Source organism: Phycodurus eques, chromosome 3, assembly GCF_024500275.1.
Source record: "Phycodurus eques isolate BA_2022a chromosome 3, UOR_Pequ_1.1, whole genome shotgun sequence".
NCBI classification, from domain to species: domain Eukaryota; kingdom Metazoa; phylum Chordata; class Actinopteri; order Syngnathiformes; family Syngnathidae; genus Phycodurus; species Phycodurus eques.
The window spans coordinates 3,181,023-3,207,308 of record NC_084527.1 but is presented as its reverse complement, the minus strand read 5'-3'; the positions used below and the strand labels follow the sequence as shown (position 1 = coordinate 3,207,308).

Sequence of the window (26,286 nt, the reverse complement as noted above, 5' to 3'; positions counted from 1 at the left end):
GTGAATTCCCAAGGACTCTGGAAGCATGTTTTCTCGCTCACTGCCTCGCAGAGGTTGTGTGCCTACCGCGTGTGTTTGTGTGTGTGTGTGTGTGTGTGTGCGCGCGTGCGCACTTGTGCGTGTACGCAGAGAGTTCTGCCGCGCCAAGTAGAAAACCACACTTTTTGCTTCTTTATGTAGTGTGCAACAATGGTTCGGAACTTACATTTTGCAGCCGCAGCTTATAAGAGTCGAACCAAGCTCATTTCTTTTTTCAAAAAAAAAAAAAAAAAAAAGAATGTCACCTTTTTTAAACAAAATTATACATAATAAAGATCTCTAAAGCACATTTCGGAGTACATTATTAGGAACTGAGCAGCAAAGTCAAATTAAGTTTCAAAATTGTAAATTTCACTGTCTGCATTCAGAGCATAAACTCAAAAGGAACATGAGAATTGCATTTACAAAAAAATAAAAGTGTACAATTTCTAAAACCTGCACAAATGAAGTAAGGCCACACTTTACCGCATTAATAAATAATAATGATTTATGCTTTGCCATCTTGCCATTTGGTGAAGATGTTAGACTGCATGTGCATCTTTGCAGTGTAAACATTTCAAAAATAAAAACATGATCGAACATCTGTGAGATTTACACAGATGAGTAAATTAGGGTCTGGTGATGAATCAAATGTAAATCTGCAAGACGCTTCCGTTGCAGAGCGCTGGTCAACTTCCTATTTGTTTGGGCTTCAAAACTGTGTGGCCCTTTTCAAATAATGATAATAGAGTTCATTTAATCCGGTATCAAACTGTAGGAGCAATTTTAAAGTAAAACTTTAACATTCTTAACTGCCACAACAGCGCACATATAAAGGTCACTGGTAATAATGGTGTTTAAAAACACACACCAGGAAAAATATGAAGATTTGTGTGGCAAATGTGCTGCACATATCTCACGCATTCTTAATTGTCACCAAAAAAAAGAAAAGAAAAAAAGGAATTTTAAAACCTCCTTTTCGAGAGTCCCTGCCAGGATGCTTAACTGTTTGCATTTCAAGTCTGTTTTAACAACAGATACCGCCAAAGGACACGTTACACCAAACGTGTAAATACTCAGCAGTGAGCAATAGGGAGTCCATCGTTGTAATCATATATTATTCATGCTTCTTCTCCCTTTATGATGCTATCCATTGTGGCGGTGAGCAAAACACCGAAATAAATCAAGTGTGCTCTTTAATATTTGAAGAGGATGAGACAAATCACCCCGCATGCAGTGTGAAAACCAATACGCAACATTTAGCAGCTTGTTTACAAAAAAATAAAAAAATAAAAACCATTTGAAGGATGTGTTTTGTGGAAGCTGATATATTCTGACAAGCTTGAGATCAGCATGTATGGTGGTCCCGGTGGACTGTGATAGCCACTAAGGCCACAAGAAACAACTTGCTTCAGTAAATGTCGATCAATCACACAAAGCATGAGCTTATTGAGTAATATAACATTCAACCAAGTAATGAGCTCTAGAATATTCAATAACACATCAACGTGTGTGCTTGTAGCTTTACGCAGAACATCTTTCCTAATGCGACTAAGGTGGCAAGACATACATAACGGGTAATGCAACCTTTTCATTGGCGGACAGAATCACTAACTCGACTTAAATGTACATCCGGGACGAGGATTTAGTGTTGCAGCAACAAAACAGCCCATGAAAGTGAGACAAAGAGAGGGAGGGTAAGATCGAGGAAGAACAGCAAAGCACTAAAACGTCTGCAGCGCATTAATTGTTCATGAGCGGGAGCATACAGGCGAACGAAGCTGTGATGAATGCTCTCATTTGTGCAATGAAAAAGGCCCCGCCCCCTTAGCCCGCCATCCGGGCCCGGGCCCGCCGCGACGTCCGTCGGCTAGGTTCACAGGTCACAGCCGTAGCTGGCCGACCGATCGTCCACAAGCGCTGAAGCCGTTTCACAACAACGGGAGGACTTATAAAGCTTAGAAATAACAACACGCACGCTAACACAGATGAGAGCCGCGTGCAATATTAAATGATAAAACGTGTACGATGAGGCTCTTCATACGAACGTTCTGCAGGACTCGTGTGATTCTCATTCACCTCACGGGCTGAGAGCTCGGAACGGGATCGGAGGAAAGTCTGAGTCCAACTAAATCAACATTTAACTGCTGGTGGCGGAGAGACAACATAACAAAGTGGGCTGACGGGGAAAACACACACTTATTTTCTGTTCATAAAAAAAAATTAAATAATAAAAAAGGGCAATTCAAGCGTGTGTTGGTGTGATGCTCCTGCGTGTTTTAATGTAATACAGGTACTCGCTCTGAATAAATATTTAAAACTTCATTTTAGAATCGATTCTCCTCGTGATTATTGATCAAATAATCAAATAATAATGCCCCCACTCCCAATATCGAGCAAAAAACAAAATCTACTCAAGTGCATTTTATTCTCATTTATGAGGGATGAATTTCAATTCTGAAACTGCATATGTTGGGTACTGAGTGTATGGTATGAATTTGATGTACACAATTTGAGAAAGCAAAATGCTAAATGGTTAGCAATCGCGATTAGCATTACCGTGCCAGCAATGGTAAAAAGGTAAGGGTAGGTAAAAAAAAACGCTTACTACCATTCAGCTAACTCATACTCATCATGTCATATGCATATTACACATCCAACAGTGTCTTTAAAATCACTTATAAAGGCTCCTTTGTCATTTTTGGCAAAGTTTATCAATGGCTGCGTCCGTCTGCAAAAAATGTCCGCGTGAAACATGGGCTCCCTTGGCGCAGACGGGGTTTTTTTTTTTTTTTTTTGTCGCGGCAGAGCAGAGTTATTCGATTTTTTCCCCCCCAGCCCTAGTTACTTTCATTTTGAATTATTTTTTTGATTGTTTTATTTGTTTGCTAAATGTTTTAGTGTTTTAAATCTGAGTCTTTGGTAGAATTGTGGCTACCTTTCATTTGAATTGATCACGTGACATGTTGCAGGCGTCCCTAATGTTGAAGTCGGTGAATTAGTAAGTGGTTCACTTTTGCCTGCTCCCCCACCTTTTTTTCTTATTTTCTTTTCATTTTCTTAATGAGGGGGTTGGCTTTTGAGGGGTGAAATTCACACCTGTGTTTTGAATAATGCATGGCTGCTTTTTATTGCAGTTGTTTTTGTTCTTTCTAAAGGCCGCGAAGGGAACTGGAATGAAAATGCCACAAAACTACAAAGAGGTCCTAATTAGTCCAACTCTCTCCATGTAAAACCCACATAACAACAACCCAGCATATAAATGCACACACACACGTACACAATATGTATCAGAATCAGAATCATCTTTATTTGCCAAGTATGTCCAAAACACACAAGGAATTTGTCTCCGGTAGGTGGAGTCAATTTTCAGAACACTTGGGAGACATAAAGACATTGACAAAAACAATTGTGCAAAAAGATGCAGAGTCCTCTAGCACTTAGAGCAGTTCGAATGACTAATATTGCAATAGTCCGGTGCAATGACCATAGTGCAAAGGGCGCCGAGACTTCTAGTAGTGTATGCGGTTTAAAGTGACGAGTAGTGCGATCATCTGGGACAATGATGGTTGTGCAAATGTTACAGATACTCCTCAATCCGTGTGCAAATGGAGCAGATGCTACTCTGGCACGAGTGGCCAGTATATGCAAACAGTGCAGCATGGCGAGACAACTACAGTGAGTGCACGAGTAATGCATAATTGGCCCCACAGAAATGTGACAACGAACTCAAGTCAAAAAATTGCCAGCTTGTTGTCATGGAATTATAGGTTAGGTGTTTAAGAAGTTGATCGCAAGAGGGAAGAAGCTGTTGGAATGTCTACTAGTTCTAGTTTGCGTTGATCGGTAACGCCGACCTGAGGGAAGGAGCTGGAAGAGCTGGTGACCGGGGTGCAGACGGTCCGAGAGGATTTTGCACGCCCTTGTCTTAGTTCTGGCAGCGTGCAAGTCCTCAATGGTGGGTAGGGGGGTACCGACAATCCTTTCAGCAGTTTTGATTGTCCGTTGTAGTCGGAGTTTGTCCTTTTTTGTAGCAGCACCAAACCAGACTGTGATGGAAGAACACAGGACCGATTCGATGACCGCTGTGTAGAACTGTCTCAGCAGCTCCGGTGGCAAGCCGTGCTTTCTCAGAAGCCGCAGGACGTACATCCTCTGCTGGGCCTTTTTGAGGACGGAGTTGATGTTGGTCGCCCACTTCGGGTCCTGAGAGATTGTAATTCCCAGGAACTTGAAGGTCTCGACGGTCGACACAAGGCAGCCGGACAACGTGAGGGGCAGCTGTGGCGAAAGGATGCCTCCTGAAGTCCACGATCATCTCTACCGTCTTGAGCGTCTTCAGCTCCAGGTTGTGTCGGCCGCACCGCAGCTCCGGCCGCTCCGCTTCCTGTCGATATGCAGACTCGTCACCGTCCTCGATGAGGCCGATGACAGTGGTGTCATCTGCAAACTTCAGGAGCTTGACAGTCGGGTTCGCTGAGGTGCAGTCGTTCGTGTAGAGAGAGAAGAGCAGCGGAGAGAGGACACAACCTTGGGGCGCCCCAGTGCTGACGCTGCGTGCGGATGAGGTGGCCTCCCCCAGCCTGACCTGCTGTGTCCTGCCCGTCAGAAAGCTGTAAATCCACTGGCAGATGGCAGGTGAGACGCTGAGCTGGAGAAGCTTGGTTGAAAGGAGTTCAGGGATGATGGTGTTGAACGCTGAGCTGAAGTCCACGAACAGGATCCTCGCGTAGGTCCCTGCACTGTCGAGGTGTTGTAGGATGAAGTGCAGTCCCATGTTGACTGCATCGTCCGCAGACCTGTTCGCTTGGTAGGCAAACTGCAGGGGGTCCAGCAGGGGACCTGTGACACTCTTGAGCTGGTCCAGCACGAGACGTTCAAAGGACTTCATGAACACAGATGTCAAAGCGACAGGCCTGTAGTCATTCAGACCAGAGATTGCAGGTTTCTTGGGGACTGGAATGATGGTGGAGCGTTTGAAACAGGATGGAACTTCGCACATTTCCAAAGATCTGTTGAAGATCTGAGTGAAGACTGGAGCGAGCTGGTCCGCGCAGACTTTGAGGCAGGATGGGGACACATGGTCCGGTCCTGCCGCTTTGTTAATCTTCTGTTGTTTGAAGATGCGTCTCACATCCTGTTCATGGATGGTTAACGCAGAAGTCAGAGGTGTGGTTGTGGTCGCGGGTGCGGCCGGGTGGGTGTGTGGAGTGAAACTGTCCTTTTCAAATCTGCAATAGAAGGTATTCAAGTCGTTGGCTAGTGTGCTATTGTTCTCAGCTTGGGGGGATCGTCGCTTGTAATTAGTCAGCGATTGGAATGCACGCCAGACTGATTTTGAGTCGTTCGCGCTAAACTGTTTTTCCAACTTTGCTGCATAGATCCTCTTTGCAATGTTAATTTCTTTAGTAAGCTGGTTTCTCGCTCGATTATACAGGGCCCTGTCCCCGCTCTGATATGCATCTTCCTTAGCTTGGCGAAGCTGCTTACGTTTAGCAGTGAACCACGGCTTGTTGTTGTTGAATGTCCGAAATGATTTTGTTGGTACACAAACCTCTTCACAGAAACTGATATAGGATGTGACAGTGTCCGTATATTCATCCAGGCTGCCGGCTGAATTTTCAAAGACACTCCAGTCTGTGCAGTCTAAACAGCTTTGAAGTTCCATCTTGGCTTCATTGGTCCACTTTTTGACTGTTTTCACTGTAGGCTTCGCACATTTAAGGTTTTGCTTGTACGTCGGTATTAAGTGAATTAAGCAGTGATCAGACGAGCCCAGGGCTGCACGAGGTATAGCACGGTATGCGTTTTTTACCGTAGTGTAGCAGTGGTCTAAAGTATTATGTTCCCTGGTAGGACAGTCGATGTGCTGCTTGTATTTAGGGAGTTCGTGGTTGAGTTTAGCTTTGTTAAAGTCCCCGAGAATAATGAGGGGTGAGTCCGGGTGTTTTTTTTCAATTTCGTTGACTTGTTCGGCGAGCGTTAGCAATGCGGCGTTCGTGTTAGCTTGCGGTGTAATATAGACTCCAGCCAGTATAAACGATGCAAACTCACGTGGCGAGTAGAATGGTTTACAGTTCAAAAACAGCGACTCCAAATGCGGGCTGCAGTGTGTGCTGAGCACCGTGACGTCCGTACACCATTTTTCGTTGATATGGAGGCATATCCCGCCGCCCTTCGTTTTCCCCGATGATTCCATGTCGCGGTCCGCTCGATGAATGTTGAAGCCGGGAAGCGTGACGGCGCCATCGGGTACGGCGTCGCAAAGCCAGGTCTCCGTGAAGCACATGGCCGCGGAACGTCCGAAGTCTTTACTGGTCTTTAACAGAAGATGAAGCTCGTCCATTTTGTTGGGTAGGGAGCGTACATTCGCGAGGTGGATCGACGGGAACGCCAACCTGTGTCCTCTCTTGCGGAGTTTCACCTGAACGCCGGCTCGTTTTCCTCTGTGGCGCCGCTTCCGCCTCCATGCGCCGAAAACCGCGGACGCCGCTCCGGTGAGTAACTCGGGGAAAAAACTGAGCTGATTTTCGAAAGTTGGTGACAGAAAGTCCGGAGTCGCCTCCTTGATGGTTAGCAGGTCTCCCCTTGTGTAAGTGAGTCGTGTAAGGTCTCCAAAGACGGACGAAAAACACAAAAACAAAGACAATACTAGAGAGCGCGTTACCGAGGCGACCACACTGGTAGGCGCCATCTTGCTTCTCTCCACTCCCTTTAAGGAGCCAATACAATCTATGCTGCAAGACATGTCACATAGCCATGAAGCCAATAAAGCGCTTGTGTTACAGCTCCACCATAGTGAAAAATGGACCGAATATTGAGAATAGATGTCCACAAACACTCAGGAGGTTCAGAACGGTCCAAAAATCTGGTTTACTGCACTTAACTGCTACACCAAGATTAATCCAACCTTGTTATCACAGAGAAAAGTGCCCCTGTTGTCAAACGTAGACATGGACTGGAATAACAATTTTCTGTGCCGCTGGACTAAATTGATGTCCTCAGCATTACGGCAGCTTGATATCCATTATCGCCAAATCTGATGAGCAAATGGCACGAGCGCAGTGCGCGCAGGAGCACAAAGGCCAAGAGTGACTATCTGGATCTTGCACCGTGGGAGTCAAAATCATCTGAGAAAACATTCCCTTTCTTGTCGGGATATACTTGAGCGAAACATTAATAACAAACTAGGCAGCGTGCATTATCATCTTGAGCTCAGACCAGGAACGAGTCAAGTCAAAGAGTGATGTCTCCCGAATAATGTGATAATCTTTCACGTAAAAATTGGGTTTTCTTCTGAGTGCTTTCAATCTCACCCCTGACCTTTCTCGTGCCTCTTAAGACTTGTTAAAAAGGCAACAGCACGGGAAATGTTGGTCAGTGAGTGACAGGAACGCAGCCTTGAGACACTGTAATCCCAATCCAGTTCTCCCCTCGGCCCCCTGGAGGATTTATGGACTATGAGTCCGGGTTTTAAAGACAACGTACAGACAGTGTCCCACCTCATCTGGACCCTGTGATCCCTCACCTCAACTCCAAAGCGAGACTCTTTATTCGACTGACACCTAATAAAACTTGCTGATGGACGAGAATGAAAGCCCTCACAGGTTCCCGCCAGTGAAAGATCGGAGCCCGCGTTCAATCGGCCACATCGTAGCCAATCAAAATGCACCTCTAAACATTCACCGATAATAATACTATCGACTATTGATGTTTGCACAACGGCCACAAATGTAATACCAATTTAAAATCATAGCTACATTATGCATGGTTGTCAGGTGTCACTTTAGTCACAAATATTTTAATATGGCTTAAACATACTTTTTGTGCATACACGACAGTCTGGGAAAGCCGCTTGCGAGACGTAAATTACACGCAGATCTCTATCAAACACCTTTGCATTCTTTAGCTCGATAATTTTCGACTCAAGCTGAAGTGTTTAGTTCAGAGCTAAAGCTTCCCCCCCCCACTCCAATTTGCCTTTAGCATTGACAGCATTGACAGTCAACCCACTCTGGCAAACACACACACGCACCCAAATTACATTTCACATGTCATAATGGAACAGACGCTGTGAAATGGCTCCAAATGGTCCATGCGACAGAAGAACAGAGATAAAGGATGAGCAAGGGCAGCTCAATCAAACATTGCGTGATGACGCTTCGAAGCAAAACAACAATCGTTCCAGCGAAAGCCGGCGCAACCGAGCAAAGATATGACGTTCATTGATGTCCGCGTCGCTTTTCACAATCAAATACCGCTACAGCATTACCCTGATAACCGTACCGCTTTCGGAACTAAGCTACATTAAAAGTATACAATTATAGTTAGCACAGAGATACTTATAAACTAAAGTTAATCATCTTGCCCACGTTTTCGTTCATGTAAAAAGAGAAGACTGTTTACGGGAGAGCCAACCTCTTGTATACGATTGGTACTTTTTAAGCTCTTTATTGCTGCCTTTGAGAAGGAATTAGGCCACACAACTCGAAACCCGTGGAAAATTTACAAAGGATGCAAAAATGCATGACTAACTTCAGTGTAAGCCTTTTATTACAGCTCCTTCTGATCATTTCATTGCAGCAGGACTTATCCTTGACACGATGTAATGATGGAACAATGCAGCAACAATATCCAGATGCACACAAATTTACAGAAAGAAAAAGTACACTATGTCATTATTCCTTGATGAGAAGAAGTTGTTCGAGGTGTAACTAGTCGCGGTCGCGATCGGAGGGCAAAGAAGTCAAAGAACTCAAAAGCCCGCCGCCCGGTACAGCGCCATTGCGATTTGTCACTGGAACATTTCAGCTCAAACTGGGGACCAGTCCGAACTTTGGCCCGCCTCCTCTCCGAAGTCAGCTCGGATAAATATTGTAGCAGAAGGACAGAAATTGACCCTCACTGTATTACTCTCTACGTGTGTGCGTGCGTGCGTGCGTGCGTGTACGCCGTCTGTTGTTGTATTTGCAACTATTCCAGCAGTGAGCTTCTTTTGACCTCTGTAGCCTGTCCTACTTTATTGTTGTTGTTTTTAACACCCTTACTTACTCAGTCCAACAGGTCAGACCCTTGAGAGTTCTGCACAGTCTCGTAAGCATCTTCTTTAATCACGCCTTGGCATACTGCATAAGTGTGCCAAGGACTAACTGAGGAATTACCGTCTTTTCTTAGCAGTGCGCCAGCGACAAGGTGCTCACATGCTCAGAAAAGAGAAAAACATAAATACTCATCTTTTAGTTTTTCCGAGTAGTGTAAACACATTCCACAAAGCGCAGCCCAGGACATAGTCGTCCCTTATGGCGTGAAGGAGGAATAGCATGTTGTCCTGGGGAACGAGAGCAACGCTGCAGCGGACGTGAATGTGCAATGACATGAGAGTACTCAAGACGAAATCCAAATGAGAACCACATCATAAATAAACAGACCAATGCTTAGGGTAAAGGCCTAATTTATTCGTCTTATGGCTCGATGAAAAATGTGGAAGTAATTAGAAAGATTCTGATCTTCGATACATATTTCATTATGATGCGCGGAGCCCGTGTATCTGTAAACACAGTTTGCCTAGCCGGAGATATAAACTATGATAATACGGCATAAACAGTTTTACATCTCAGCGTGCTCACTGGATATTAACTCGGCAATCGGAAAATGTTAGCTCAAGGCGTGGAACTAAGTAAAGTGGACATGTACAATTCATGACGTAGAATTGTTTCTTTTGACTGTAAATCTGTCTTCAACACGGGTCTCTCCTTCAATTGGACTCCTTTAGATGTACCGTTTGGATGACATCATCAGGACGACGAGCGCACAATGCGCATTGATAACTTCCTTGACCGTGTGACTCAAAATACTATATGATCATAAAAATGACCGCCAACGTCCCTCACCAGCAAACACGTTTATCTTCCTTGAGTAATGTTGAAGTGGAAAATATTAGTCCATAGGCCTATGTGCGTTACAACCAATATGTGGGGGGGGGACGAAAACGGAATGTTTGGATTACCACAACTACAACCGTGAACCTGACAAGTCGGAGGTCACTTCCGAGCTTTGTTGACAAACTTCCCAACTACTTTCCTGTTTCCCACCACATTGTGGGAATTAGAATTTCCCAGAGTTCTAAATCCAACGAGGGTCACAGCCTGAATTTGACATTTACTCGTTCACACATGCGGCCTGGCGCAACGGGAAACATGCTTACGTTGATTACACGGCGTACGTGTCATCAAAGTCTATTATCTCTTATAAACAGAATAATATTCCTTCATTTTGACATCCAGTAACAGCAAGTCACATGAAAGGGTCTCAGTTCTAGATGGGATTTTTGGTTCACACATTGGATTTGTTGTGACAAATGACAAATGGATTTGCGCGATCATTTGATGAGAGGAGTGGCACAGCTGCTGTTCCAATCAAAGTTATTGATTAGAAACAAAGTGCTTCCAACTGGTATCCTCCTGTGCGCTCAAAGCCAGTTTTGGTGCGTGTGCCTGTGTGAGCTCTTCCTCTTTTAAAACCTCGTTAAGGTGTCTTGCCCCACTTTTGAATGGCCTCTGCAGCTCCGCGCGTCCACGTGACGTCTGCTCCAATTCCGTTGCGGCGGCATCAAGTAACTGCAAAACTCGAGCGAGGAAATTCTTCTTCCTTGAGTCTATTCTCCCTTTCACACACTTTGACTGCACAGCTATGTTGCAGACGCTAACGAAGACACATTAATCAAAGATGAGCACAAACTCCAGCCTTAATGGATGCAATACATCCTACGCTTAATTGCACACATTAATTCCTGCAGTCTTTTGGAGATACGTGTCAAGCACTAACACCCTTAAAATATCTGGAATTAATGTTATCCTGTGCAATAAACGAGACAACTCACAAAACATAACAATCGTGCTTCCTTGTGAAACCAAAGAAATAAATTGTTAACATAACATAAGACTCGGGTGAAGGTAAAGCTCCTCCAAGACCGAACCGTTAAGTGGTAGATTGAAGTAGTAGATTAAAACGAATTTAGTGCGAAAACACAAGACTAATCCGTCTTGCTGATGGCCAGTTGACCACTTAAGCCCGCCGCGCACCGAACAGTTGCGCAATGTACGGGGTTCTGCCACTAGTCTTCATGAGCTGCCGACTGTTTGGCAACTAGTTTAACTGCCATTTTGAAATTTGAATCTGAAAATGGCCAATCAAGAATGCCACGTTGGAGCTCGTAATCTTTCACCCCCCAAAAAAAATTAAAAATTACAATGACGTTTGCCGGTACCAACCGAGATACGGCCAGCCGCCGCCAACATAGTGAACACAGTACTGCAATTTTCGCCTCTTCACGGATGTACCTTTCTCAGAGCTGCTAATTAAAAGAGGCAATGTGTGACTCATAAATTCAAACGATAGCTCCATTTCATGGCTGCCTAAAAACGAGCTCTGGAAGAAGCGCTACAGTAGAATAATTGAAGCTGGAAAGCAAGCTATCGTGACGTGAAGTTCCATCATTCATTGAGCGCAAGTTGAATTTGAAATTGTCCTGCTTTCCATCTCTGACCAAAATCTGTAACGATCACAGAAACAAGCTCATATAATATATTGTGCAAACATCCATTATTTATTAGGGAAATCATTTATCATTAATCAAATACGACACGCTTGTTAATTCAGTAATGACGCGAACACTGTGGCCACGCAGCACACACTTAAGAGATCAAATGAGGTCATACTTAAAACTAAAGCCTGATTGCACTTCATGTTCTTGTTCCACATGAGCAACACTGACAAATAAGACACATTTTTCTTCATGTATCACTTGATGGCCTCCGATTTAAACAATGACGGATTTTAGCAGCATAGCAAATAAATGAGCACTGGCATTTTACATTGGTGCACTGTGGCTTTTTTCATTTCCTAATGAAAAATAACATTTTTTTCCTCAATCATGTACTTCCACTGTTATGAATTGGTACGGCTAATATGTAATATGGAATGTATTTATAAAGAGCGCCTGTTACGGAAGCAAAACTGCTTTTGTAGCACTGGTGCCACGGAACAAATAAAACGGACATCAAAATTATGGACTGCTAACAAGTAGGTTAAGAATTCACTCCTCTCCGCCACTTTTGTAGCCACTGAAATAGCACGCAAGTATGTCAAAAACAAATGAACGAGAACAGGAGACATCGCAAGTGAGTTTCAATCTAAAGTTGTTTGTTTTTTCCCCGTGACCCCAATCAGCCAGCTGAAAAGCCACCCAATATATTAGTTTGTGAGAAACCAGGGCGTACGACTCATTTGAGGGAAGGTTTCGTTTCAAACGCAGCACAACCCGGTCCTCGACCTTCCTTCGAGAAAGATGTAACGATACATCGGTGAGTCTGCGTTCTCCTGGCCGCCCGCACAGAGAGCGCGTGCCAGTCATCGAAAGTTCAGAGGTGAGTACAACAGAATCAGGAAGCAGTTGCAAAATCCCATCCATTCATTGTTATGCGTATTCTAATGGCAGCCTTGCAGGTTGCTGCTCTCTGCTCTTCATCATTTCCCCAATGGGAGTTCTTCCTCCCCGCATCACAGCCGCCTGCGCTAATTCTGGAAGCATCCAGGTCTTGAGCCGGAGCGTTGCCGAGCTCCCCGGTGGGCCGGGCCCAACGCGATACGAGGCAGCCAAATGAACCACTGTAAGAAAAAGGGGAGCATCTGTACAACTTCAGAACTTGCAATTGTTTGGCTCATTTCGTCAGGCTTTAGAAGGCGGATTCCCCATTCAGGAGCAGGATGTTATGCCGCGAGCATTGCAATGAGATCTGATTCTCTCGGCCCTTTGACATTCCTTGCCATGGAACAGCAAGCAAAAAGCTATTAAGCTGATACTCATTTGATGTATCCACTGGGGGGGGAAAAAAGCATTCCAAGGTTGCAGACATTCTTGAACACGATTGAAAGCGTCTTGTGTGAGGTGATGACAAAATCTTTTGCGCGTCATTTCTTTTGGGATTAAGAGACCGCTGTCTTTAATTGTTGTCGTTGTTTATCTGCCAATTGGCAAACCCTTGAAAACGAATCATTTGATCAAAGTTGGGGAGGTGAGTTAGACAACGTTTACTAAAAGACCATTTGTCGTTTTGGCAGTTTGTCTGTACTGTACAGCGGAGCAACGTTACTTGAATATAAAGGTGTCACAACTAATTGATGATAACATTAACTGAAAACTATTTTGATAATCGATTAATCGTGTAGCGCCATTGTTTACCTTAAAAACGGGGGGCATGTACAAAGGGTTGTTGTTCAACAAAATTGCATATAATATATATAATAGCTTTTCATAAAATGCTGGTATTATTGCTTCAGTGTAAACACTAAAAGAGGCATTTGTCAAATGGAGGACATGGACATGCGCAAGTACACTACATCGCTTGAATGTGGCAACCGCTGCAACGGTTGCCACTGATGAAGAAGCTTCTCCGGCGAGGTGCGCATCCATTTGTGACCATCAGGAACACGTTGATCCCAAATAGAAGCCAAGGAGAATATTTTACAAGGAGGACAAGCTCAGCTGTGTACGCACTTGAAAGGACCATGACATGAAAAGACGTGCCTACGGGCGTTTTCACAGCGCCGTGTGAATGGGGATCGCCGTCTGTACGCAAAATGTTTCAAAGACAAAAACACCCGTTTATGCTACGACATTCTCGTTGAAATTTGCTCTACTAAAGCGGTCTTTCTAACTTACTATGGTTTTCGGCGTTTTGCATCCTGCGTGTTTGAAATGAATTTGGCCAACATGTTTTTAAATCTTCTTTTTCCGGCACCTTTTCCCTCTAAACTGCAGGGTCGGCTCCGTTGTTTTGAGATGTGCTCTATAAATATATTCAGAAGTAATAATTGCCGCTCGTTACCCTTAACCCCCCAACACGCACATTTTTATAATTGGTTGTTGACACGAATGAACGTGTTACATGTAGATGGAGTATATTTTGGGAGAGGATGCTTTGTAATGACGAACGTGCCGGCTGGCCAGCGGTTGTTGACGACGGGCCTGACGGGTTAACGTCACATCCAGACGTGACGCCTTCCCGAGCTCCGAGTGACGCACATCTCCGCCGCAGGCTAAAGACGCATAGCTGTGGGGTCAAAGGTGGGTTAGCACATGCACAATGAACAGCATCACGTCATCCAACTGTGAAAGTCTGTTCTTCATGAATTTTGTTACATCTAACAACGTTAAGAGTCAAACAGGTTTGATGCAGTAGTGCAAGAGAGAGAGAGAGAGAGAGAGAGAGAGAGAGAGAGAGAGAGAGAGAGAGAGAGAGAGAGGGGGGAAAAATGGGCCTATTTTCATTTTTGGGGGGAGTGTTCCTGGTGTTTCATGTGAAGGAATTCCATTTTATGAGACTCTACAATTTGGTGGAGCGCCTGGGTGGTAGAGAGGAAAACCACTTGGCTACCAACACAGAGAGACCTCGTTACAAGTGGAATGTGGACTAGAAGGAGGCACACGACTAAAGTGAAGGAAACAAAGGGGAAAAAATGCATAAAACTTCTTTTCCTTTTGGCCTGGTTCGATGCCTTTTGGGTGTTCGCCACAGCGCGTCATCCTTTCCCATGTAAGCCTATCTCCTGCATCCTCCTCTCGAACACCAACTGCCCTCATGTCTTCCCTCACGACATCCATCAACCTTCTCTTTGGTCTTCCTCTCGCTCTCTTGCCTGGCAGCTCCATCCTCATCATCCTTCTCCCAATATACTCACTATTTCTCCTCTGCACGTGTCCAAACCACCAAATTCCTACCCCAAGTATTGAAAATCCTCCACCCTTGCTATCGCTTCTCCCTGTAGCCTCACTCTTCCCCCACCACCCCTCTCATTCATGCACTTATATTCTGTCTTCCTTCGGCTAATCTCCATTCATCTGCTTTCCAGTGCATGCCTCCATCTTTCTAACTGTTCCTCCACCCGCTCCCTGGTTTCACTGCAGATCACAATGTCATCTGCAAACATCATGGTCCACTGGGATTCCAGTCTAACGTCATCGGTCAGCCTATCCATCACCACTGCAAACAGGAAGGGGCTCAGGGGTGATCCTTGATGCAGTCCCACCTCCACCTTAAACTCCTCTGTCACACCTACAGCACACCTCACCGCTGTTCTGCTGCCCTCGTACATGTCCTGTATTATTCTAACATACTTCTCTGCCCCTCCAGACTTCCGCATGCAGTACCACACTTCCTCTCTGGGTACTCTGTCATCGGCTTTCTCTAGCTCTACAAAGACACAATGTAGCTCCTTCTGACCTTCTCAGTACTTTTCCATCAACATCCTCAAGGCAAATAATGCATCTGTGGCACTCTTTCTAGGCATGAAACCATACTGTGGCTCGCAAATACTCACTTCTGTCCTGAGTCTAGCCTCCACTACTCTTTCCCATAACTTCATTATGTGCCTCATCAACTTTATTCCTCTATTGTTCCCACAGCTCTGCACACCACCATCGGTCCCTGCAAGTTCCTTTCCTGGATGCCGTACTCACCCATCACTTCTTCATCACCCCTATTTCCTTCACCAACATGTCCATTACAATCTGCACCAATTATGACTCTCTCTCTGTCTGGGATGCTCAGAACTACTTCGTCTCGCTCCTTCCAGAATTTCTCTTTCACCTCTAGGTCACATCCTACCTGTGGGGCAGAGCCGCTAATCACATTATAAATAACACCCTCAATTTCAACTTTCAGCCTCATCACTCGATCTGATACTCTTTTCACCTCCAAGACATTCTTAGCCAACTCTTCTTTTAAAATAACCCCCGACTCCATTTCTCTTCCCATCTACACCATGGTCAAATCATTTCAACCCTGCCCCTAAACTTTGAGCCTTACTGCCTTTCCACCTGGTCTCCTGGACACACAATATATCAACCTTTTCTCTGAATCCTAATCCCAAAAAAATGCATAAAACAATGTAGTAATTTCAGGCGCATTGTGCATGAAGTACAGAACATCACACAGTGACAATTTATCAGACATGAAGCAAAGGCAATTTGGGAAAATGTCAACTAGAATAGGAAATTGTAGTAAGCGATTGAAATGAAGTGCAAATCGCACCCATCCGGTTCATGCAAATGTCGTTACTGGATTCTATTGTCTGTATACATTACAGACACAAGGAGAGGAGCAGAATTTTTATCCGGCATTGATCTTAACTTCTAAAGGTCCCACGAAATGTAAAATAAGGGCTGCCTTTACTAAACATGACAAGTCAGGGTTTGTTTCTTCTCATGTGCGTTTTAACCGAAACAGCTGCCAGGGAAGTGCGTTCAAATCAAAACAACAGACTTGCGTGTGGTCACTTTCCCTCCACGCGGCCATGTTGAACGCCGCCCGGCCGCGAGGCCTTCCAAAAGGAAAAAGACGAAGTTTAACTGCTCCCGCTCATTTCGCAATTTTCCAGACAAATAATTTCAGGTTTGTGCCCGCTAGCGCCAAACTTCTGTCCGTCCCGCTCGCTCCGGCCTGTAATTAAATGCCATTCGTTTAATTTGTTCATTAGTTCAAGCCTCGGCTGGGTGGAAGCAAAATGGAACCCTCTTATTAGTGGTTCATGACTGGAGTCTCTCCGTGGTGAGCTACAGTGGAAAACGGCATTGCACCAGGGGAGGAGAAACTCAAGCCTAGACCTTCTAATGACCCGACAGCAGGGGACGCAGCTTGTCCTCATTAGGTGTCGCCACAAATTATGATATTTCAAATCTCAGAATGCAAACTAATCCGTGTGAATGCAGCGATTCCGGTGAAAACTGCTTTAATCGAGAATTCCAATGTAATAATGATCTTCTTTTTGCCCTTCACAACCTCCAAAAAGTTGCATGCAAAACCTTTTTGTGGAGGAAAAAAAACACAAATATTTGTGATTTTCTTCAGGAATAAGAAACAAGATGCTTTAAGCATCATTGCATCGTCAACAACATCACATATTTTGCAATGTTCATTTCACCTTAACCCATTCACTGCCAGCCCTCCCAATTAAAATGGATACTTGACTGATATAGCCGTCAATGGCTGTGAAATTTGACAAGTAAGCACTCAAAAACGTTGCGCATGGACATCAACCACGCTTAATCTCGCCATCTTATTTACTAGTTACAGGTTTCACTTTTCATACTTTGTACCACTTAAAAACGCTTTGTACCACTTAAAAACGCTGACAAAAACGACGACTAAGCATTAACATGCATCTTCCACAGCAATAATAAAATTGTTTGTTTTTACAGACAGGAAAATAAGCGTTTCCTCTTGTAAACATTTCCAAACCAGAATGTGAACACTATCCTTGATAAATAAAAATGTCAAATGTTCAACAACTTAACGTAATCAAATCAACTGTCAAACTGCATTGCTTGGCCGGTCGACATGTACTGTATGAGTACCTGCACCCCATCCAGGTGTCTCACAGTCCTCTCTCTCATGTCATACTTCACTCAAGATTTATCACAAGCCGATTGTCGAGTAACATGTGCGTGCCCTAGCTCCGCCCCTAGGCGGCATGGTAATGAAATGTGTACTCGCCATTGGCCCAGCAATATGTTGGGTGGGATGAGGGCTGGATCACTTGCGTTAGACATGGCCGCCATTGCAAAACGGGCTCATTGCTGCGAGACAAAATCCAATTCTGTAGGTGGAATGGCCAATACAGTATTTCAGATCGCTAGTGCACAGAAATCAAAATTGCACTTCTCACACTTATTTCATATGATGTTCTGCTGTTAATACTGTACTGCATACTGTATGTAGTGAATGAAAGTTACAGTAACAGACAAACAAAACTGCTCTAATGCAGCAGATGAGGCTCTTTTCTTCCTCGTCTCCACATTAACAGCAAAAACCAGAGTCATCAACCAGCATTTGTGTAAAAGAAGCTTTAAAGTCTCATCAGCATTTCGGCAACCTCACACCATTGCTGGATATGCTGCAGCCGTAATTCCATCCCCTCGCCGCATGCCACGCACCATGACCTTTTCATATACTCTCCTCGTTGTCTCGTTCAAATCAAGGCCCCTCGCGCTGGGGTTTAAAATTGGGCTTTTTTTTTTTTTTTTTTTGGCTCAGTATTTACAATAAATGGCATCATCTGGGAAATTTGCAGGACTTTAGCTATCACTCCGAGTAGGCGCCTCCGACAAGGAGATAGAATACCCTCGATAGGCACCATCATAGGCTATAATCAGAAGATATGCAAATGTAGCCTCTCAGTGCTGCAGCGCCACTCGTCTTTTTGGCTCCTGGGGAACTCCAGCCTGACAGCTCTCAGGCTGGAGCACAGGAGTGATAGCAGAGAGCCTTGTTTATTTAACATGCCGCTGAAACAGCAGCGGTGAGGAGGAGGAGGGAGGAGGAGGAGGAGGGAGCAGATGGAGAAGCGGAACAGGCAAGGCATCAATCGAGAGAAACTTATTGTCCTCCCAGTCACTTGCCTGAAAAGAAAAAAAAAATGCTTAAGGTGTGATGGGCCAACAAAGGATCCCAAAACACCCCGAGTATAAAGCACAACAAAAGAGTACTCGCATCTGTCAAAAAGTAATGGCTAAAGTTTGATACGACACATTTTGTTTTTCTGGAAGTCAGTAGAACGCAGTCCTGCACCAAAGCCCAACAATTTCAAATTCATCCATTCATTCATCTTCCGTTCCGCTTCTCCTCACGCGGGTGGCGGGCATGCCGGAGCCTATCCCAGCTATCTCCGGACGAGAGGCGGGGTACACCCTGAAGCGGTCGCCAGCCAATCGCAGGGCACATAGAAACAAACAACCACTCGCACTCACATTCACACCTGCGGGCAATTTAGAGTCTTCAATTAACCTCGCACGCATGTTTTGGGGATGTGGGCGGAAACCGGAGCTTGTGAGGCAGATGTGCAAACCAGTCGTCCACCGTGCCGCCAATTTAAAATTCAATCAGTGCCAAATATAAATTTTAAACAATAGATATATATATACGTTCGGGATGAGCATAATCAATTATTGATCGTTAAGAATTGTGTCTATTGTAGGGAATCCATCGTTGATTTTCTCTCGCACAAATGAGTGTACTACTTGTCGATGACCAGTAGAGGCGCTGTTTATTCAGTCTCTACTACTAGATTTTGTTTTAAACAACAATATGTTAGTTATTAGAAGTTAATCTGCTTGTCTCCACACAGACATGATCCACTATGGTCCAATTCCTGCGGGTAACCTTATTCTGCTTTCATTCGACACAAAACAGGAGTTCAGAACATTCATAGAGAGACTCTGCAGCACATTACGGTTACTAACAGTTAGCCTAGCTTCTTTTTCGACGACTTACGTCACGCGCGTTGTGTGTTCTGCGCCGTAGTGTTTTGTGGTCATCGCAAGTACGCCAAACACTTGAAAAGCAGTAAGAGCACACATGATGATTGTCACCTCGTCATATGCGGGTTGCTCATTTGACAAATCGGTTAAGATATTAAAAACCGATGTGTGTGTACTCTGCTTTTGTCCGTTTTTGTTTCTGAAAACAAAACATTTCTGAAAGCATCAGCAAAGAAGACACGTGTGTTGAAGTATTTAGTGTATTCGTGCGCAACCTCAACGACGTTGACCGCCTCGCTGTTGTTGGCTAATGCTGCGTTTGTGACGTGTACAATTAGTACGCTACTTTTTTACTACGTGCTTATCAATGTCAAATTGAATAACGTTGGGTCGTCAAACGAGTACAGCAGTTGCTCGCACGAAGGTCGTGTGCTAATGCTAACCGCTGGCCCGATACGCATATTACAGTATTTTCGGTCATCAGCGCGTCCTTTTGAGCGGGGACCACATTGACAATGCAAAAAATAAAAAATTAAAAAATGAGTAATGCTATTTTTACTTCATCGTTGTTGTGCAAATGTACCCTCAACGGGTGTTTCCTCGGCACTTAAATCCCCTCCCCAAGGTTTCGGAATACCAAACAGTCATGAAAGCATAATCTCCTTGGTGGAGCTAATAAATTGAACATGGGCAAAGAAACACATAAACGCATTTTCTCCTCCCACATGTGACTCGGTGAGACAAAAATGCAAAGAGACATGCCCCTCTTCTGTGAAATGACACCCCATTTTGCTCTCATTTAAGCATTTTATATTCCGAACCAGGGTGAGCCGCAAAAGGCCTAAAGCTGTCTCGGCCCATTAAAGTGCACATTGTCTTTCTTCTTTCAGAATGTGTTTGTTGGCACTCACGGCCGTAAGAGCTGACACGTTGGACGGGGGATCGGGGGGCCTCCTTCACGCCTCTCAGCCCTCTTCGGGCGGGTGGGCTGCCGGCTGGTGCCTGAGGCGGCGAAGCCGTGCCTGTCAACGCTTGACAGGCCAATCCAGAAGCCCGGTCAAAGCAAGCTTTGATTGATGTTATTATGTACTCATACGAGATCTGAACGCCACCACGCTCGAATCCCCGTTTCTACGCGCAACGAGCCCCAGAATCACATCAACGCTCTCGCTCCAAACCATCGGGGACGGATGGACGCCAAAGCCGAGACTGCTAAGCATTTGTCCACGCGCGGAGGAGTCAATGTAATTCTGTCATATAATGCATACCATGCTGGACATTTTATTCAGAGCTTTCTTTAAAATGACTTCACATTAAAGGACATTGTGTTGAGGGAAATAGGAGAGCCACAGTCCATTACATTCATTTATGCCTCTGTGTCTTAATTTTCTTTTGCCTTAAAAGGCTCATTCTCAAATGAAATTGCTGTGTATGCCTATTCCTTCTACACACCAAACCGTTTCGGAGAAACCTCCTATTTGGCAACACTGACCCCTAGTGGTGTTCTAAGGAAAATAAGCCACTTCTGCCCATTTTGTCTCAGAAATAAATCTGTTAGCCTTGTGGACAATATGAAAACATAATGGCGAGGCCGAGCATTGACCACTGAAGTTGAGCAAATTCAAGACGGAGAACAAAAACACCGCATAGATGAAGGCAACCCTCCCCCAGTCACACCACAAAGACTGATTTGTACTTGGACAGCATACAAAGAAGAGCAAAGAGCATGGCTGTAGCAGCCATATTCCATTTTACTTCAGCACGGCAGCATTGACGAGGTAGTGCAATATCAGCCGAAGCATCCTTCGAGCAAACTGACAAAAGGACGGAAGACGGCGCACACTCGCGTTTGTCAGTGAATGATGATCCCACTCACCCAAAAAAAAAAAAACATTGGGTCACATTACAAAGTGACAGTCTTGCCGCAGTACCAGTGGAAGAAAACCTACCTGAGCGTCGGAGGATACGTGACTTGGGACAAAAGAAGACGTGATGCATCACCGTGGTGGCAAATTAGCGTCAATAACACTCTACCGCGTTATCATCAATCTCTCCGTGGAAAGACAAAAGCCTCCCTCCGCGCTAAATCATGTAATCGATAAAATCGCTTCTCGCTGTGAGGAATTGGGCTGCGACGGACGTGAAATCGATCGCAGGTTAGTAGTGCACATGATCCGGACAACAACAGAGAGAGGAACTCCAAAAGGTTTGTAGGAGGAGGAGAGTCACTGAAGAGTCAAGCTTTTGAATGTAGTCATAGTCTTCAACATTTCAACGGATTTTTGTCGCATCAAGTTGCGTTTTAGCTGCTTTTGTGTCTTCGATGCTTTTGGAGGTCTTCCTGTTTTTGTAAGGTGCAGTTACCATGGTTACAAGTGTTCTGTGATAAGGCACCGTTTACTTGTTGCACGTTATCACATGCAAACGTGAGCGACGGTGTGTGTGGTTCACTGAAATATTCTCTTAACTGTGTGGCCTCGGCCGCTGCGGTAATTCTTTGGGCAACATCTGATGAAGAGGACGGACCCCAATGTGGTGGGGCCACAAGCCAGTGCAAAGTGTAGGCCGGTCCCAAACCCGGACAAATGCAGAGGGTTGTGTCAGGAAGGGCATCGGGCTTCAAACTTTGCCAAACAAATATGAGCGTTCATCCAAAGAATTCCATACCGGATCGGTCGTGGCCCGGGTTAACAACGGCCGCCACCGGCGCCGTCAACCTGCAGGGCGCCGGTGGAAATTCCGCTCCTGTGGGTCGAAGAAGAAGAAGAGGTGGAAAGCGGGTTCTTTGACAGAAAGAGAAGAGGAAAGCACAGAGCCTAGAACTGAATGTGGGGACTTTGAATGTTGGGACTATGACAGGAAAATCTCAGGAGTTGGTTGGCATGATGATTAGGAGAAAGGTTGATATATTTGTGTGCCCAGGAGACCAGGTGGAAAGGCAGTAAGCCTCGAAGTTTAGGGGCAGGGTTGAAATGATTTGACCATGGTGTAGATGGGAAGAGAAATGGAGTCGGGGGTTATTTTAAAAGAAGAGTTGGCTAAGAATGTCTTGGAGGTGAAAAGAGTATCAGATCGAGTGATGAGGCTGAAACTTGAAATTGGCGGTGTTCTGTATAATGTGATTAGTGGCTATGCCCCACAGGTAGGATGTGACCTAGAGGTGAAAGAGAAATTCTGGAAGGAGCTAGACGAAGTCGTTCTGAGCATCCCAGACAGAGAGAGAGTCGTGATTGGTGCAGATTGTAATGGACATGCTGGTGAAGGAAATAGAGGTGATGAAGAAGTGATGGGGAAGAACGGCATCCAGGAAAGGAACTTGGAGGGACAGATGGTGGTAAACTTTGCAAAAAGGATGCAAATGGTTGTCGTGAACACTTTTTTCCAGAAGAGACAACATAGGATGGTGGTGTGTCAGATGACTCTGGTGGTGGGGTGGAGGATTAAGAAGACAAAGGCAGAGCAGACAACCATATGGTGGAAGCTGAGACAGGACGAGTGTTGTGCAGCTTTTCGGGAAGAGGTGAGACAGGCTCTCGGTGGACAGGAGAAGACTGGACCACTGCAGCCAAGGTGATCAGAGAGGCAGGCAGGAGAGTACTTGGTGTATCTTCTGGCAGGAAAGGAGAGAAGGAGACTTGGTGGTGGAACCTCGCAGTACAGGAAATCATACAAGGAAAAGGGTTATCTAGGAAGAAATGGGACACTGAGAGGACCGAGGAGAGGCGAAAGGAATACAATGAGATGCGACATAGGGCAAAGGTCGAGGTGGCAAAGGCCAAACAAGAGGCATATGATGACATGTATGGCAGGTTGGACACTAAAGAAGGAGAAAAGGATCTATACAGGTTGGCCAGACAGAGGGATAGAGATGGGAAGGATGTGCAGCAGGTTAGGGTGATTAAGGTTAGAGATAGAAATATGTTGACTAGTGCCAGCAGTGTGCTAGCTAGATGGAAAGAATACTTCGAGGAGTTGATGAATGAGGAAAATGAGAGAGAAGGGAGAGTAGAAGAGGCAAGTGTGGCGGATCAGGAAGTGGCAATGATTAGAAAGGGGGAAGTTAGAAAGACATGAAAGAGGATGAAAAATGGAAAGGCAGTTGGTCCTGATGACATTCCTGTGGAGGTATGGAAGCATCTAGGAGAGGTGGCTGGGGAGTTTTTGACCATCTTGTTCAATAGAATTCTAGCGCGTGAGAAGATGCCTGAGGAATGGAGGAAAGGTGTGCTGGTGCCCATTTTTTAAGAACAAGGGTGATGTGCAGAGCTGTGGGAACTACAGAGGAATAAAGTGGATGAGCCACACAATGAAGTTATGGGAAAGAGTCGTGGAGGCTAGACTCAGGACAGAAGTGAGTATTTGCGAGCCACAGTATGGTTTCATGCCTAGAAAGAGTACCACAGATGCATTATTTGCCTTGAGGATGTTGATGGAAAAGTACTGAGAAGGTCAGAAGGAGCTACATTGTGTCTTTGTAGATCTAGAGAAAGCCGATGACAGAGTACCCAGAAAGAAAGTGTGGTACTGCATGCGGAAGTCTGGAGGGGCAGAGAAGTATGTTAGAATAATACAGGACATGTACGAGGGCAGCAGAACAGCGGTGAGGTGTGCTGTAGGTGTGACAGAGGAGTTTAAGGTGGAGGTGGGACTGCATCAAGGATCACCCCTGAGCCCCATCCTGTTTCCAGTGGTGATGGATAGGCTAACAGATGACGTTAGACTGGAATCCCAGTGCACCATGATGTTTGCAGATGACATTGTGATCTGCAGTGAATGCAGGGAGCAGGTGGAGGAACAGTTAGAAAGATGGAGGCATGCACTGGAAAGCAGAGGAATGAAGATTAGCTGAAGTAAGTAAGACAGAATATAAGTGCATGAATGAGAGGGGTGGTGGGGGAAGAGTGAGGCTACAGGGAGAAGAGATAGCAAGGGTGGAGGACTTGAAATACTTGGGGTCAACCGTCCAGAGCAATGGTGAGTGTGGTCAGGAAGTGAAGAAACGGCTCCAAGCAGGTCGGAATGGGTTGAGGATGGTGTCAGGTGTGTTATGTGACAGAAGAGTCTCTGCTAGAATGAAGGGCAAAGTTTATAAAACAGTAGTGAGGCCAGCCATGATGTACGCATTAGAGACAGCGGCACTGAAGAGACAACAGGAAGCAGAGCTGGAGGTGGCGGAAATGAAGATGTTGAGATTCGTTGTCGGAGTGACCAGGTTGGATAAAATTAGAAATGAGCTCATTAGAGGGACGGCCAAGGTTTGATGTTTTGGAGACCAAGTCAGAGAGAGCAGAATTTGGTGGTTTGGACACGTGCAGAGGAGAAATAGTGAGTATATTGGGAGAAGGATGATGAGGATGGAGCTGCCAGGCAAGAGAGCTCGAGGAAGATCAAAGAGAAGGTTGATGGATGTCGTGAGGGAAGACATGAGGGCAGTTGGTGTTCGAGAGGAGGATGCAGGAGAAAGGCTTACATGGGAAAGGATGACGCGCTGAAGGGACAAGCCCAAAGGAAAAGAAGCTAGCGTCAGGCGGAATCCTCGCATCTCCAAAACGATCATTTTTCAGGAAAGTTTCAAGAAGGCTTGTCCGGCCATTTATATTGCATCGTCAGAAGAGAGGAAGCCATCTTCAACACTTGAGATCGGTCAATCCTTTGTAAGATTCCCCACATGCGGAACGACCAACAGTACCGACTGGTGAAAAAATATGAAATTGTCCAATTATGGCCCGACGGCAGCGATATGTAGTTGTGCTTTTTGAGTACATTACTTTAATGATTAGAGACGTTTCAGCAAGTTAAAGCACTTTTGCCTTATATTCTTTTTATACAGAACATAAAGTCAATAAACACTTAAATGCACAAGCTAAAACCCATCAAACAAGATTGATTCAATAGTATTTAATAATGCATCAAACAAGATGCATTATTAAATACTATTTTATCACAGAGGTATTAATTGACCTTCATTTTTACTATTGTCACGTGTTTCTCATATTTTCCCCTTTCAAACAAATATGACAGTATGAAAAACACTCTGTTCTACACCACTATAAACTATAATAACCGTTAAATACCTCTGTGATCGTCTCAAAATCAGTATTATTGTCCAATTACAGAACTCGTGCTAAACGTTTTGCACTGGATATACCCTCATGTTACTTTTACATATGAAGCTGGTCAGGAGATGGGTGGAGTCGGCAGTACTCAATCTTTTTTCTGGCTTGATACTTTAGGGCTACTGTCAAAATGTGGCCACAGACAACACTTCGACATCAAATTCATAATCGATCCATTAGCGAGCGTGCGCATCGATGCTGAGCCACTCTTACCTTCGGCCATTTAGGATTGAGCTCGCGAGCTCGTTCCGCATCGTCCAGAGCTGCCTGGTGTCGGCCCAGTTCGAGGAGCGCGGCGGACCGGTTGCCGTACAGGATGCAGTTCTGCGCGTCCGCTCGCAAGGCTTCGCCGTACAACTCAACGGCCGCCTGAAAGTCGCCCCGCCGACACGCCTCGTCGCTCCGCCGCACTGTCTCGGTGAACTCGTCTTTGCCCGGACCGGAGCAGGTCCCGTTGTCTCCTGAGGCGCGGCGCGCGGCCCGAGAGCCGGAGGTTGAAACCTTTGCGGACGGAAGGAGAAAATGAAAGTCAGGTGTTCCGGCAGAGGTCAAAGGTTGTCTGCTCTCCCTCCGAGGCGAACAAAAAGTCGACTAACAAAATTGACTGTAATTATAAGAGCCTGATGTATCATTCATATTCTTGATACTCATGAATTAAAAAAAAAAAATGCTTTAAACGGTTTTGAATATTTCCATCCCCTTATATAACTTCCGTAAGTAACCAAAACCAGACGCAATGAAGTCAGAGCGCTTTTATTGTTGTATTCTGCAGCGTTACGTTACAGCACCGCAACGCAACATCGTTTGCTCTTTTTGTGTCCCCGCAAGGTGACCAAA

General features: G+C 45.1%; 1 protein-coding gene across 1 annotated transcript in view; it reads right to left on the bottom strand.

Moving 5' to 3' along the window:
* LOC133399721 (tetratricopeptide repeat protein 28-like) overlaps window positions 1–26,286 on the bottom strand; it is a 176,622-nt gene that overhangs the window by 148,748 nt on the left and 1,588 nt on the right. The window contains exon 2 of the mRNA XM_061671465.1: window positions 25,663–25,950. Within this exon, the coding sequence (XP_061527449.1) occupies window positions 25,663–25,950 (288 nt within the window). The remainder of the gene's footprint in view (window positions 1–25,662; window positions 25,951–26,286) is intronic.